The sequence below is a fragment of the Synchiropus splendidus genome, chromosome 14, assembly GCF_027744825.2.
Source record: "Synchiropus splendidus isolate RoL2022-P1 chromosome 14, RoL_Sspl_1.0, whole genome shotgun sequence".
NCBI lineage: Eukaryota > Metazoa > Chordata > Actinopteri > Syngnathiformes > Callionymidae > Synchiropus > Synchiropus splendidus.
Window position 1 is genome coordinate 4,016,572 of NC_071347.1, and position 16,649 is coordinate 4,033,220.

Below are 16,649 nucleotides of genomic sequence, written 5' to 3' on the forward strand. Positions count from 1 at the left end.
CTCATAGCTTTTTCATCTCTAGCTGCCAGTAGGTTCACTACTCTTGAGATTCACCTGTCTCACCTGTTAATGATGCCAGGAACAGATTTTTCTTCTTTTCAAGTTGCTGTTTGGGCTGAATTTGGTTTCTTTTGTTTTGCCCACCCTCACTGAATCCCAGTGTCCCGTGGTTATCGGTGCTGCTCCTACGGCAGAGCACGGAAGTGATGATGGTACAAACAGAGGACAATATTTGAACATAATCAGTTTTGTGCCCCTCTTTTTTATATTAAATAACCCAGTTGCACATTCATGTCACTTCTGCTGCTGTAACCCTCTTCACTGGCATTGTGTGTCTCCAGGTGGATCTCTGATTTCAACTCTAACTTTAGGTCATTCCTCTGATTTGCGTCTTAGGTTGGCCTAAAAACTTTCACTTCCTGCTCGGAGTCATTCGGCATGAAAAGAGACAGCAGGTGGCTCCACTGAAGCTTGACCAGGTTCTGCTTCCTGTCCTAAATATATCAAGTGGAAACTTCTGCTTCTGATGTGATTACGGACTGTGAAGAAAACTCATGAAAAGCACTTTTACACTTCCATCACCCACACTGACACTCAATTAACAAAGGGGTGGCAACTAGCCTGTTGCTTCTGAGGGGATAGAAAACATGGAAACAAGCATCTGAAGACGAGGTGAGGCAGCAGGATCATGTGATGCTGTGTTACTGGACTCCTCTGAGTTGATAAAGCTTTCACATGCAGAGAGTAGCCCGACCAAGGCCATACTGTAGCTCCGTGAAGCCACCAAGTGTGTCGATTTATCCTGGTTCACATGCAGTGGAGAGAAAAGACCAGGGTCGTGTGGTTTCACGACGTCAGGCAGCATCCACTGAATGAACATACCCCTTTTTGCGCGGCTCTGCCTCCGGTTTGAATACCATCACTGCCAGTCATTCGTCCTTTAGCCAAATGTAATTCAGCTCTGGACAGGTGTCAGCAAGGCCCAAACTCTTGTTCTCACTTGCAAACCAGGGTTGTAGCAGAACAACAACCCTGTTTTACTTCATTTCAAAGTGGAGTTCGTACAGCTTTTTATATTCACCTCCACCTTGCTGACACATAGGACAGACAGAGTAAGAACTCCTCCCTGCCCCGTTTGCTGAGATGCTACCTACCAACCCTGTCACCTACAGGCTGCATTTAATACGGAATGTGCTCCACCAGTGTCATTCACATCCAAATGATAAAACTTCCCTTCTCATATTTATATCTATTATTTACACCTCAAGAGTCCGGCATGTGAACACAAGCGAACCAGGCTTTGGTTGAAGGGTCTGATCGCTCTCTGGGTGGATAACATCATTCAAAAACCGCTTCGCAAACCCCCGCATGACTGAGGCGTGCAGTCGCAGCAGCATGAGACTAGTGCTGAGGAACAGGGACACAGCGCAGCAGTCTTGCTATGGGTGCTGGTGATTGATAACTCAGGTGTTTTTGCCTTTATTAGGCTGATAAACATCTGATTTCATTCACAGACAGATTTACTCAAATGAAAAATGTTGGGCTCTGTTTTCACTGCCGTGATCCTACTGCTTCTATACATGGCCATGTATAAAAAAAATAAAAATAATAATAATAATAATAATAAAATGATGGCGGTGGAAATCAGGGTGTTCTTCTGTGTTTCAAACTCAGGCAAGTCACCATGTTCTTCTTCGTATTAGGAGGTATCACCTCACAACAGTCATTAAACAGCTCACCCAAGTGGTAGCACCAGAGATTGCAACTTTAGTTTAACGGCTTTCCTTCGATATTACATCATAATTATCTTCTTTCATCCAACTCGGGATTGGTTCTTTGTATTAAAAAAATAATTTAACTTAAAACATAGCTTAAATTAATAAATACACTGTTGTGGCCAGCAGTGTCTAAATGCACTGATGCACTAATGTGCTCATGAAAAATAGCATCTGTTTTGATATTGACCACAACAGCAATTATAATCATGCTTGAAGGTTTTTGATGTCACAGATGGAAGTAACACAGATTCTATTTCCCATCAAAATGGCCTACTTGGAAGCTTCAACGTATTAAAGGACTGACAACTACCATTTATGTTTTTTTAATTGTCAGTTGAATTACAGTTGCAATCTGTCATAACAACACTTGGGTGAGGTGTTTCATTCCTGTTGTTGGGTGCTACGTCCTCATGTGAGGAAAAAACTGGTAACTTCAGAGTTTGAAACTCAGATGTTTCAATGCAGAATTTTTGGAGTGAGGAGCACAAGATCTCCATATGGTGTTGAATTCCAGAGCCAATCAGGTGCCATTCCATTCCATCCCAGCATGCTGGGGGAGCCAAGGAGACGTCAGGTGGATGCAGGGGTTCAGAAGCAACTGCTCTCAGGTGGTCACGTATCTAATTATTTCACCAGATAGTAACCATGCTAACTATTGGTGGTGGACATGCTGTTTCCTTAAACGACAAATCCCGTTCTCTAAACTAAGGCGGCTGAAGACTGATCTACACAGTGGATGTTCAGCATCGGCACATATCAGTGATGACGCATTTATTCAGTTCTATGTCATATGTGCATGGCCTCAAAAGGCCTTCGCTATTGGTTAATCCACATCGAGGCACTGGCCTCGGCCTGAGACTTCGATTGATTGGCTCTCTGTCCAGGAAGGCACTCCCCACTGTGTTTTACACCCTTCGTCTTCTGCTGCTCGGCCCCTTTTGGAACTTTGCCGACAGGCCTGCTGGGCAGCCAGTGAGAGAGCTTTGCACATATTCATAGAACTGTGGTTAAATTAGGTAACTAGGATTTTTCAGAAGGTCATGTTATGTAACTGTTGTCAGCTGTGTCTGCACTGGGTCAATATAGCTTGGATATTTTCCTTCTCTACTTTTCTATTCCATTAATGGGCACCAGATCATTTGTACTTGGATCATGAAGTCAATATGACTCACCTGAGTTGGTCAGTGGTGCGCCCTTCTCCGATACATAGCACAATAACCACTTTCAAAACATCTCTTTAACTGTTTAACTGTAGCGAAAAAGGGCTGGATAACAGTACAGGGTTAGTCCTCCCTGACTCCCATCCTTGCTGCGCTAAATATTAAGTTGCAGCTGTATTAGCTTAAAATGTAGCCTTTACTGTGACTGCAAAGTGCAGTTGCTTTAGTGACCTCTAGAACAATTTTTTAAAGTCCTGTGTTTTAATTTTACGAGGCAACATTTTTTCTTCAAACAGAGTTTGACGAAAACATGGATCAGGAACCTTTTTGACTGAGAGATCGAAAGAACAATCATATTCCATGAGATTCATACACATTTTTTTAACACTGCATACAACTAAATGGAAATGAACAACTCTTTTAGAGTATAGTCAAACTCTGGATTGATTTTAAATAGTAATTTGATTAAATAAGTAACAATGCTAGTGAAACAGTGCTGTGTTGAAGTGAAACACACTCCTCATGCAGCAGTTCGATAGTGCCATCTGGTGTTTACTACTGATTTTTACTGAACACTGAACATGTTACACGCTGCCTCGAGGGCACTTTAATTTCCAATCCAGTGGCGCGGAATGGAGGCAACTGAATGACTTGACACTTTGAAACTTTGCCCACAGCGGTTCACCTCACCTATCGTGCGTTGCTGTTACCAGTACACGGACTAATCGGAAATCGGAATGTAGCCCGTCACTATAAAGTTGCGGTGGCTTGGACAGTTCCCATGATGCTTTGCAGTCCAATCATAGTGGTTGATTGCTACAAAATGGCGGGGATGAAGTGAGACCTGAACATGCTAACTTTTTGTTACCGGCCTGTAGGTTCCAAATCTGTCCACTTACTAAATGTGTCCGACCTGCCACATGGTGAATGGACATAAACGATCCGATGACAAACATTGTATTTTGCGGAAATAAATGTCACGCATGTAGCAGAAAGTGCCATAAATCCTTCATTTCAATTTCCTCTGGCTCATTAAAACATAAAAAAAAGATATTGTATATGCTAGATGTGACGTTATCATCATCATCGGTAAGCGGACAGATATGGCCGGGGCACGTCTCTCAGAGAAGGTGGCAGAATGGGTGACGTGGGTGTGTGTTTGACATGTGTGTAAAGTGCGCGCCACTGGTGACTGTGGTTGGCTGAGTCAGTGAGCGTTTGTCTATGCAGTTCTCTGTGGGGAAAAGTTTACTTTGTACGTTGAAGTGATCATCCTCGGATGATGGGTACTGTACATAGTAATGTTTCGTTCCTGCAAGTCATGCAAGCCCGTTCTTGAGGCTGCAGACCAGCACACCACCTCTGTCGGGTGCTTGGTCTCAGGCATTTGCAGCTCTTCGACTCATGTTTGGCGCTACCCGACTGGGTGCAGCACATGCAGGTGACCATTAAGTCAGGGACAAGCACAGTTACAGACGCTGCTCTCAGGTGAGAGGATATCAGTAGTGGCCCAGTGAGGATTCATGAAACAGTGTCCTTATTTTTTGAGCTCAGTAGATGGCACTGTTGGTTTAAAAATGAGGGAAGATTCATTGAAATAGCTGTTCAAAACCAAAGATTTTTTGAGCAGAGAGTGCCATCTAGTGGACTCTGAAAATAAGGACACTGTTTCATGAAGCCTCAGTGGCCCATCACTAGATATCAATTCTGCTGGAGCAGATCGCCGTGAGCAGTGCGCATCAGGTGACAGCCAGCGAGGTGATGACACTCTTAGGTCTCATTTCAGCGGCACATCCGGTTTCCGGTGAAACTGGGGCTGTTACAAATGAGGCAGCTTCCACGCTGGTTTGCGCATTACCCTCTCCACCCGGTCCGGGACAGGAACAGGTGCTTGAGTCTGTTGGCTCTGGGTCTCCAGACCGCGTCTTATGGCAGGAGTGCTGATGGGCTGCGTCCAGCAATATATGCACCTTTTCATTAATGCATCCATCTTGGGTTGAGGAGACACCCTGGACAAGGATAGTATGGGAGGAGGAGGGTGGATGCCCTGGCTTGTCCAGTTTGGCCTTATGCGTTTCCCCTGCTCGGGGTGATGATGGCATTTCTGCAGCATGTCAGGGAGAAGAAACTCCGGGTCGTGGTGTCTGGGCGGTGGTTTCCAGACCTCCTCTGCTCTTTTTATTGATGGTTCCATGGAGGACATCTGCCAGGTGGCATCCTGGTTGTCAGCATCAACTTTGCTCGTGCCTACTTGAAGGACATGTTCAACTCTTTGATGGCTCATACTGTCCTTTCTGGGGGTGCTTCTTCGTCCTTGGCTGACATCGGACACTTGATTTGTGAGGTACTGTATGGTGTTTTTCTTTCAGGCCATGCTGGGAGGGAACTTATCCCACCGGAATAAGTTGCAGGGCAGAGCACATATGATATAGAAATCTGGGTTACCTCATGTAACCACAGTTCTATGAATATACGTGTAGCCCTCAAAATGGCTTCTGCTGCCGAGTTCCCAAAGGGGCTGAGTAAGACAAGGTTGTTATAGGTAGTGGGCAGTGTCTACCAGGGCGATGAGCCAATCAATCGAAGCCTCTGGCAAAGGCCAGTGCCTCGATGTGGATTAACCAATAGTGAAGGCCGTGAGAGGGTTACGCACATCTTCATAGAACTGTGGATACATTAGGTAACCCAGATTTCGGCAGCTACACTGTGATTATTGACTCTTCTCTGTGACAAATCCATGAGGTTGGTGAGGTAACGCATTGTAAGAATTATCAGTAGAAATATATTTCTTACTTAATTAAGGTCTTGTGCCAGATGGTCTTGAAGTCGTCACCCTGAGGACCAGCATTTGAGTGTTTTCGATTAGACATGATGGTGCAAACGTACTACTTTTTGACTTTCAACAAGTTGATCAACATCCAAATAATGATAGGAAAATAACTTATACGTTTCAATTGTAATGACAAACTGGTGTCTTTGTGTCTCGATGTTTTCAGCTGATGTGTGTCACTATGACTCAGCAGTGAGTTCACAGCATCTTCCCTTTATTACTTCACTTGGCAGAAATTACGCACAAACCAAGTTACAAAATACAACTTAATAGGTTGTAGACTATTTAAACATTCCACAACATCAAGTGCAACAAGCTGTTAATAAAACATTTAGAGTTGTTTAAAATGTACTGGTATTTGAAGAAAAACAATAACTAGAGTATGTTTTGTGAGACATTGGAATTTATGGGCAGATAGAATGAACATAGCTTCTAATATTAGATTAGATCAGACACATGCTGATGCTGGCCCACAGTTTGTCCATTTGGCTTAGGTAAGGAGTGTGGCATGGAAAATAGAGAATGAAGTGTATGCCACGAGAGATCCGCCCAGAACTTCAAATCTTGACATGTTTTCAGCACGCTGAAGGCTGCGATTCACTGCTGCAACGCTTGGCTGCGGTACATTTCAAGGAACTTCAACCTTACTGTCGCTCTCTGTGCGTCATCTTTGCCACATGTCATAATGTGCATTTACGAAAGAGCAGGTCATATTGAGTTCATTTCACGTGGGTCTTTAGTCATATTTTGTGCGTGTAAGATTAAATTTGCATTTTCTTCCTGTCTTTATTCGACATCTATATTTTTTAGTTTGCCAACCTTTTTGGAGAATGTTTTTAATTGTCTTCAACTATGCTGAAATAAAGGAGTGACATTGTTAAAAAAAAAAAAAAAGTATAAATGCTTGGTGTTTGTTAGATAGGTTATCATAAGGATAAATAATCATTTCACAAAAAGCAAATAAAGATGAATTAATGAAAGGTTAGTTCGTGTCATTTTTCGACCGTACGTAGAAGAGCGATGAATCCTTTTGGCCAGGATTAAGCGAGGACTCCTTTGTTACGCCTAAGACCAGCCCCCACAAGCCGACTGGCTGCTGAGAGTCCTTACTCAGTTCCTATTGGCCCATCAGCTCGTCCGTCAAGATGGAAGTTCCCCCCGTTATCATGAAGAAAAGGAGAACGGGACATCCCGAGCAATAGTGGCGTCAAGTTGATAAGGAAACACTATCTGTTTCCGGTGATGTGAAAACAATATAAGAATATTATCGAGTTTTTGTTGTATCAAATTGAGACAAATTGATGACGATTAATAAATCAAAACTACCGTTTAAATGCAAGATATTGAACCTGTCTTTTGATGTTCAACACAAGTCAAATAACTGAATAAATAAATAACCTTTTGAGTTGGAAATTGGGCTGTTCACACGATATACGAAATTAATGCTCTGATAATTTAAAAATATTCAATCGTATCCGAATGCAACCGTGTCCAGCGACACACCTTTATTTTGAAGCGGTACACCGGAAACGCCACTTCAGCTGGCTCAATGTGGCTGTTTAGTCATGAACAGACGGCAGCAGTAGAAGAAAGCGAAGGGTGAACCAGCCGGTTTCACTTCGCTGTCTTCCGTCACTACGGTCGTATTGACATTTCCATTCTTTTATATACACACCACATCTCTTCGGTGACAGAAACAAACATGGAGATAGAGAAGGAGGTGAAGAAGGTGAGATGACCCATTTCCTTGTTTATGGACCGGCAGGTCGGTGGGATCCGCCCCGGCGAGGTGCGCCCGGTGCAGGTGGCGACCACGGAGAAAACTTCATTCGATCGAAAGTCTGTCGCTTAAATGTGTGTGTCCCGACTGTTGAAATGGAAACTTAGGAGTTCAAACTTCTTGTTGTGCGAGTAACTTAGCAAGTAGTCCTCTAAACAGTTTCAGTTTGTAGCGGTATTTTCTGTTAGTTATGACTGAGAAAAATCACGTTTTATTTTTTATTTCGAGTTCAGAAATGTTCTGCAGTGATTTTAAAGCTTTTTAGTCAACTTACTGCACATTTCATTTATTCTGGACCTGTTTGTGGTTCAGAGAAAGGTGTATATTATCGACAGAAACTTATTTGTGTGTTGTGCTGTTGATTTGGTTGCATCTCACTTTCACGGACACATCTTCCCTTCGATCACTGCACAGACATGCAGGGCAGGTACTTCCATAACAACTGTAGAAGAACATACAGTAGTGGTTTCTCAACAGGAAGCAACGATTAGTCGTCTTTCTACATCAAAATTTCAACATCTTCATGAGTGATTTCACTCTTCGACCATCACTTCTTACAGAAAAAAAAACATACATGTTGTTTAATATTTCATTCCAAGTTTGAATGAGCTGAAGTCGTCTACCCCCACTTTTGGGCTGTGCCCTCTTTACTGGGTTAATGGCGCCAAGGATTGTGATTTACTGAAGTAATCTAGTCTTAGTAATGCTGTCTGCACAGCTGGAGAACGCAGACACACTGCATTACGAACACGGCCATGCAGGCACTTTGATCACTGATGCAGATTATTCTGTTCCAACGATGGCCTGTGTTTGCTTGCTGTAATTGTAGCCTTGCTTTGTTTTAGGGAAGCACAAGTGGGTGTGGGTCACATAATGACAGATTGTCACTGACACTTTGAGACTTGGGTGGCCAGCTCATTTTTATACAGAAAGAGGTGCGTTTCTTTCTAATTGAAGTGCATCTAGGAAGGAGCATGTCTTTGTTCAGTAAAAAGTATTTGAATATTGGAAATATAAAATGAAAAACACTTGAGATGTGTTATTGCACAGTGCATCTTTAATAAAACAAGTCTAATGTTAGAAACACTGGTTATTGTTAACTAAGCAATATTCCAATGCAAAAAAGGGTGACATTTATTTTTAAAGAAAAGAACGTTTGCTGTGAGATACAGCCAATCCAAATGTGAAGACTCAATTATATAGAGTTTATGAAACACTGAGATAGTTTGAATACAAATTGAGAAATCAATCTTAAGAGTCTAACAACAAGGCACAAACCTATGTTCGGTGTCCAATTAAATATCCACACAAGAGGATCTATTGAGTCTTATCTTGTCTTAATGTCACATCTACTCTGCCGCTTAGTTACTGAGAAAGGGTCATGTATTTTGTTAGATCGGTCCGTTCTTAAATGGCCATTTTCTGATTGCCATATGAACTTGACGGCAACTCTCTGAAGTCTTAAAAGTGACGGTACTGTCTGATGTGGAGCCGTCCAGCTGGGCGAGAACAAAACCATCTGCCATGTGAAGGATAACTCAACGTGACTCACTCTTCCTGTGAAGCGAGTGAGCAGCGGAGTGAGTCACCACAGAGTGAGTGACCGTTGTTCACAGTTAATGCACCCCTTTGGCTTGAGGTCGTGACTCGTGGCCGTTCATTCCTGAGTACTTGTCCCACATGTCAGCTGAGCAAAAACAGGCCCGGCCTGAGTGGGTTCACTTATAAATATTTTTCTTTTGAAAAGTTGTGAAAATGTGTACTATTTATAGGATTTATGTTAACAACTTATGTAAAAAAATACTCTATCATAGTCAAAAGTTTGATGCAAATGAGAGACGAAGTAACATATACACAGAAATACAAGTGACCTACAAAAGTCCATTGTGACTCCCGTCTGGTCCCTTGACCATAAAAACCGGCCCAATATTGCCATGGAAAAAAAATTTTGCTACCTTGGTGGCTGAAGTGTTCTTTTTACCCAAACCCCTCAAAAGACACGCAACACAAAAAGTAAAATTCTGTGCCATTATGGCCAGAATATTGTCTATACTTGGTGCATCACCTTTTGTCAGTGGTGGCCTAGAGAAGTATCGTCCACATAGATAGCTAGAGGGTTCGTTCTTTAGAGCAGAAAGTGGCATCTAGTGGCCTCTGAAAATGAGGACACAATGAAACTTCAAAAGCCCATCACTGCTGCTCGGTATGAACGTGTGCTCAGCTCATTGTGTTTCGCTTGTGTGTTCACAGATGACGCTCGGGCACGAATTTGGAGCGGGAGCCGCCTGTTTAAAATGCAAGGACAAGTGTGAAGGCTTCGAGCTGCATTTCTGGAGGTGAGTCAGAACATGGGAGGAGATCTGAGATGGATGGCAGAAATAGCGTCCTCCTGGTCAGCCATGTTTGTTTATGTGCGTGCCGTATAGTGACAGCACGCTGCACTCGTGACTTCCGACTTTCAGTTGTGCCTATTATGATACGTTTAAAAATCTGAATTTGGACATTTGTGAATCAATGCGGAATCATTCACACCAGGAGATGGGCAATATGTCATGATACAATATCTTGACGTCAAGACAAAGGTGCTGCTTTGACCAATAATCGGAGCAAACATGGACCTACAGAAGGTTAAAGAAGGCCAGAGTCACCATCTTTGTGCCTGTGCGAAGCAGGACAGCGTGGGACAAAACGTGATCTACCACAACTGCAGATTTTGGCAGCAACTACAGAACCACGTGCAAGAAACACTGGGGTAGTTTCAGGATGGGCATGTTTGCAGGCAAGATGCTGGTCAACACCGCACGACAACTTTTTGGTTCCATCATTTGTGCATGAGCGACACTGAGGCGTTGATGAATATAACTTTATTAATCCCTTGGGAAATACAAGGTCAGTAGAATTATACATTAAGAACGGTAGGAATAAACACATAAAAAATTCTATTATTATTATTATTATTATTATTATTATTCCTTAATAAATGGAATTAAAAGTGATGCTGCAGTTAGCATTAGCTAATCGTATCATGTTCCATCCACTGACTTGTGTTATTCTTAAGGTGTCTTGGGGCCGACTGAGTCTGCGGTTGCAACCCCATAAATGTTTTAGGGAACAAACCTGTGTTAAAGTAAATATTTGTTATTCTGACAGGAAGGGAAAGAAAGCCTTTCTTCATGCTTTCAGACGTGCTGCTAACACTTAGTTTAATTAAGAATAAGCTAACAGCAGGAGGTGGTGGATTTATGGGGACATGCTGTTCCAGAGTAGAGCCACTCTTCATGTGGAAGAGTCCTTGGAAAAATCAGAATCTACGGGACTTAACTTTTGTGAGGATAATAGACTGGGAAAAATGTTCCAGGTTGGATTCTGGGACACCGATAAGATGCCAGGAATTAGACGGGGACCACCAAGTTGGCGTGTTTTCAGTTGAAAACACTGCTAAACAAAGCTCAGGCATCACGGTGCCCAGGGATTCTTTGTGTTTTGTCTCTGTGCTTTTATTTGGAGCAGTAGTTCCAGATGAAACGGCTCAGTGTGGCGTCCACTAATGACACTCACTTGCTGTGCTTTCTTTTATACCACGCAGACACCACGTTGGAGGTCTGTGGGTTTGCTAGACGATTGCTGCTTCCATGAGCAGTAATTCTGTGACAGGCCTGTTTACACCAGGAGTTCCAGGAACTTGGCAGCTGAGAATCTGAATCATACAAACTACATGATGTGACACTGAAGGGGAAGAAGATGGTGAACGATGAACGTGTAAAACTACAGCAGCTGCTCTTGTGGCACGGTGCACTTCATGCGTCACAGGAAGGAGGTTCTCTGCTGGGATTTGCTCCACTGATCCTACCAAGCTTTCGTCTGAAAATGAACAAAAAACATTTTGGACTTGGAATTGGGATGAGGGGGGCATCAAAATGTGGAGTGAAAATGACTGTGACGAGAGCCCATAGCTTTGTATAGCTGCAGTGTGGTGTGCAACTCTGCTGCAGTCTTGAAATTCTGGGTCAAGCTTGAACATGACCAGCCAGATCCATAAAGTATCAACACCTGGAGACACACAGCAAGGTGCTTGTGTTCAGACGTGTTGCAGGAGTGGTGATCCAGCAAATCAAGCCTGAAAGTGAAGAAGAATGTCATAAAGGATCTTTATTCACAACTGTTGGATAAATGATTTTCATGTATCAAAGGTGCATGAAGAAGGTGATCAGTCAGTTAGTTCTGGAAGGGCTGAGGGCTAAAAGACTAGATTCCACAATGCCATTCAAATTCTCATTATCTCCTGCAATTTTGGCCACATTTCTTGTCGTGAAAATATCTTGCATTAATTCAGAGTATTGATCTCATTTGTGTTTTGATGAGGGTGTGTTCATTGACATGAACAGACAACATTATGTGTATTTTCTTTTTCTTGTCCTTTCAAGGAAGATTTGCAGGAACTGTAAATGTGGACTGACAGAGCACAATGTTCAGATGAACACGGAGGAGAACAAGAAGGTGGGGAAGCTGTTCGAAGACACGAAGTACACTGGACTCATCGCAAAGTTGAAGACAGATGGCATCCCCAGTTACCAGGGCAACATGGTGACCATCACCCTGCCCACTCCAGCCACTGCATACGCAGTTACAGCCAGTGCTACTGCGAGCGTTGTCCCCCCTCCAGCTGGAACTGCTGCTGTGCAGCGTCCTGGGGCCTCAGTAGGTAACAGTCAGGCTCGTGCTGCAGGTGTGACACAGAGTCCCGGGGGTCAACCTGCCGGTACTGCCGCTGCCGGTACTGCCGCAGCAACACTGGGCCGTGGCCAAAATGGGTCAGCTGGAGCGACACCAGGTGGCAGCCTCAGTCAGCCTGTAGCAGCCAGTGCATCACCCTACAAGGCCAACAAAGTGCCAATGTCTGTCAGCGTCACATCAGCCAGCGCAGTCCCAGTACCCAAAGATGTACCTATGAATTCTGTCACCTATGAGTGGGCACCACCGGTGGCCAACAAGCACATGGTGAGGAATTTCATTCAATATTTTATTAAAGAAAACGATTAGCTTCTGTTTGTGTGTTCTACAAAACATAATCAGTGAATTTCCACCTCATATGCTGTGTTTCATTTGTTAGTTGCAACGGATGAGGATGAGTTTCAACATGATGCAGTATTTATAGTGTCCACTATATGGGTCTAAACGTAGCCCAGATTCTAAATGTTTGGTTTATCTAATTTTGTTTTCATGCTTAATTTAAGATGTGGCCAGTAACTTGTGGCTTACTGATTTATGACTTTCTAAAGTACCTTTTTATTGCCTTAAATGGAAAATGTACTCTCATTTAAGATCTAGAAATGTGCCATTAGTAAAAAGTTGAATTTCCTTGTTTAGTCTGGTTTCCTCTTGGTTGGTCCTCATCTGTCCCACGACCTTCGCATAATCTCTGTTTATTTTACAGTTTGTCATGCTTTTGTCCTCTACACTGCAGGCAGTGCGCTACATCCAGTTGCTTCCTCCAGAGAAGCGTCCTGTGGCAGGGTCAGAAGGAGCTGCGTACCGACGGCAACAGATGGCCCGGCAGCTCCCAGAGCACGACCAGGACCCGTCCAAGTGCCACGAGTTGAGCCCCGCCGAGGTCAAGCAAATGCAGCAATATGTCCGCAAGTACAAGGACGAGGCGCTCGGTATTGGAGATGTCCTGCTTCCCGAGGAGATGGCTCAGGTGCAGGCAGCTGCAGCTGGAGGACCTGGAAAAGCTGGGCCTGGTGGTGGTAAAGCTGGAGCTGGATCCGTTGCTGTGGCTGGAAGTGCTGGATCTGTTCCTTTCAGTGGATCTGTGGGCGCTACTGGAGCCGCTGGGCTTCCTGGAACAGGCCCACAGCGAACCTTCGTAAGCATGTTTTTTTTTTTTTGTTATTATAAGCCTTTTCTGGAAAATTGTTTCATATACATGAATTAAATGTGTTTACTGACATATCAATATATAACTATATAACTTTTCAGTTCTACGTGCAACATAAAGTGTGGTATATTTTCAAAACTATGAAAAGATGCTTTAATCAACTGAAACTGGCAAAAATCAGCATTTATTATCCTGCAGGTAAATTAAATAGAGACTAGTAATTTAAATTCTTAACCATTAAATAGGTTCAGAGAGACACGGTAATGCAACATCTTCTTGACATCTTGACATTCTAGAGCTTCTTGACATCATTTTTATCACCTCGTTTTAGACATTTTTATCATTTCTTTCCCCAAAACGACAGTGGAGGTTGATGGATTTTAGCGTTTAAACTATTTTTTTTTATTATTTTGTAAATTCATTTCACAAAGCAACAGTAGGTTTTCTTCCTTCCCAGTTATTCTCTTTGAAAACCTGAGCATCTGCGCCTCTGTCGTCTTCTTGTTTCAGAGCGGCAGAAACGTTGCGATGTCATATACTGTCCACTAGATGGTGGTGTCTGACAGCGTTTTAATTTCTTGCATACATTTCTACATTTATGTCTGGACTTATTTATGACATATTGAGTTTTCTAATGATAACTAAGAAAGTGGGACTTTTCAAGGCAAATGGAAGTGATCCAGGCTTACACGCATGCAAACATACAGGAAAAAACATCATAAAACAAGCAAGTTTCATGATGTTTTTTCCTGTATGTTTGCAGCTTTGCTTTTAAATCACCGCCTCCCATTGTCAATGTCACATGAATTACCAGCGTCAGGTACTGCAGCAGTTTAAGGGATTCGTTTTTTGAAACATGCCAAATTCTTCCAGTCAGGAAGTCTGTGATTTAGGACGCAAAGTTCAAATGGTCTATTTGTCAGTTGAAAGCGGGAATGCCCTCAAAGAGATGGAATCTCGGTCTTTGTGCTAGAAGAAAGTATTTTTGTTTGGAGCTCCGGAACAGCACGGCAGGTTTATTGCCCCTGTGAGACGGTCAGGAATTCAATTCATTTAGAACATGAATGCAACACAAACAATGTGTTCCACTGACTCTTATTGTCTGGGAGAGCAGAGAAACACTGACAAGGAAACAGAAACTATCTAGAAAATACAACAGTTAAAGTAGAAATTTTAACTTCAATGACAGAAAAGCAACACCAGATTTGACAATAGGTAGTTGTCTCACCTGCTACACTTTTCAGGTGACTTAAAGACCTGTTTCCACAGAGTTGATTTATGAAGTAGTTGGATAGATCTGTGTATTTTGCATGGCTCTCACCAACTGATGAAATGTGACTTAAAAATGTGAAACTCATTGGATGAAGTACAAGATGCAAAATGTTATGTTGAATAAGTGAAGGGTGGAAAACAATATATAAAATATACTTCTGCAGTCAAAAACATTGTCTTAAAAATAATTGAGTAACTTGTAAAGTTGTGTTCCTAAGATTTTCATTTACTGTCAGACTTCCAAAACTAATATATTTTGTCTTGAAAGATAAGTTTCTGAACTAATTTCTCACATGGTGAACTGAAAAGATGTTTGTCATCTCTGCCTCACTTTCCAGTCGTGTCATCACTGCAAGCAGCCAATGAGACTCGGCGATCCGGCAGTTTACGCCGAGCGAGCCGGCTACGACAAGCTGTGGCACCCGGCGTGCTTCGTGTGCTGCACTTGTGGCGAGCTGCTGGTCGACATGATCTACTTCTGGAAGAAAGGGAAGCTCTACTGCGGCCGCCACTACGGCGACAGTGAGAAGCCTCGCTGTGCTGGCTGCGATGAGGTTCGGGAAGATTCTTCTGGAGAGTCGGGTGTCGCTTCATTTGTGTCCACTGAGTTTGAGCCATGTTTTTCGCCCACAGCTGATCTTCAGTAATGAGTACACTCAGGCTGAGGGGCAGAACTGGCATCTGAAGCACTTCTGCTGCTTCGATTGTGACTGCATCCTGGCTGGGGAGACCTATGTGATGGAGAAGGACAAGCCGGTGTGCACGACGTGCTACATGAAGAACTATGCTGTGGTGAGGAACACCATTCTCGCAGCCTGTTAAAGAAATGAAGCAGATTTTCTGAGAATTAAGTCGTCTTAGTCTTTCTTATCATTCTGTTGTTGTTTTTTTCCAAGTTTCTTTTTTTACGCATTTACTGACATCTGTGCATCTCCTGTTCACACTTTCAGAAATGTGCCACGTGCCAGAAACCAGTAGATCCAGAAGCTCAGAGGGTCTCGTACGGTGACTACCACTGGCATGCTGAGCCCAGTTGTTTCAAGTGCTCCGGCTGTGACAAGTGTCTGGTGGGTCAGAGATTCATGGCGCTGAAGGGGTTCCTCGTCTGCTCTGTCGAGTGCAAGAAGAAACTCACCAGCTAGACTTTCTCATCTGCACCTGGACTTGGGCAAGAACCACTTCTACTGATGCTCATTTCAAGTCTACATTAGACTCTGCACTTCTGTTGTTACCTTAAAACACTGTATTATAATAAAGAGGTGGGTCTCTGGGGCCCATCCTCTCGACCAATGTTTGGCTTTTAACTTCTGAACGCTGTTGTATCAAGGAGCTTCATGTGAGATTTATAGTGCATTCTTTCTAAATGAACTACTGAGAATCAAGGTTTGCTGCGCAGAAATAATAAAGAGTACAATTCTTTGTAACTTGGTTGAATCACCGGCTGTTTTCTTGCATTGCTGCTGCAAGCATGAAGGCATCTACATATGTCCTTAGTCTCAGGAGAACCCCCAGTTTGTATTGTGTTTTTGGTGAATTAAAACCTTTCCTTTAAACAAATAATGAGCAGAAGCCAAGTGCTCCAGAGGAGGGATCGTCTATGTGGTAGCTTTCGTCAAATATTCTGTGCTTCTTGCCTTGTAAAATGCCAGTGCCATTACCGTACAAATAATATAATCCAACTGAAGCTTGGGGACCCCGCTCTGGAGAATACATGGGGCAAAGGAGCTTTAGAGAACATTTTTAATCTATGTGCTGTCATTCGAACCGTTAGATATTGTCTAGTTTTAGAGATGGAAGTAAAAAAAAAAAACTTGATTTCTATTGATCAAAGCAGTGTCTACAGGTCTCGTTCCTCTGACGTATCGTCTGTATAATTTTAGTTTCCGGTCGTCCATGATGGAAAAACCACATCGGTGTTTCTGGTGTTTTCGTTCACAGTGTGGAAACTTTG

The 16,649-nt window shown here is 43.0% G+C and overlaps 1 protein-coding gene across 1 annotated transcript; it reads left to right on the forward strand.

The window, feature by feature from the left end:
- Window positions 1-7,331: 7,331 nt before the first annotated feature.
- tes (testis derived transcript (3 LIM domains)) lies at window positions 7,332-16,273 on the forward strand. Its single transcript, XM_053885532.1, has 7 exons — window positions 7,332-7,497; window positions 9,799-9,884; window positions 11,973-12,546; window positions 13,013-13,414; window positions 15,037-15,252; window positions 15,332-15,490; window positions 15,649-16,273. The coding sequence occupies exons 1-7, from the start codon at window positions 7,471-7,473 to the stop codon at window positions 15,838-15,840; spliced, it is 1,656 nt and encodes a 551-aa protein (XP_053741507.1). The 5' UTR covers window positions 7,332-7,470; the 3' UTR covers window positions 15,841-16,273.
- Window positions 16,274-16,649: the final 376 nt, after the last annotated feature.

What these genes read in the sequence shown, in the direction of transcription:
- tes (XM_053885532.1), top strand. Translation starts at nt 7,471, where the DNA reads ATGGAGATAGAGAAGGAGGTGAAGAAG. An exon ending in TAGAGAAGGAGGTGAAGAAG is followed by an intron (nt 7,498 to 9,798) that starts GTGAGATGACCC and finishes GTGTGTTCACAG; the next exon opens with ATGACGCTCGGGCACGAATT. An exon ending in GCTGTGCTGGCTGCGATGAG is followed by an intron (nt 15,253 to 15,331) that starts GTTCGGGAAGAT and finishes TTTCGCCCACAG; the next exon opens with CTGATCTTCAGTAATGAGTA.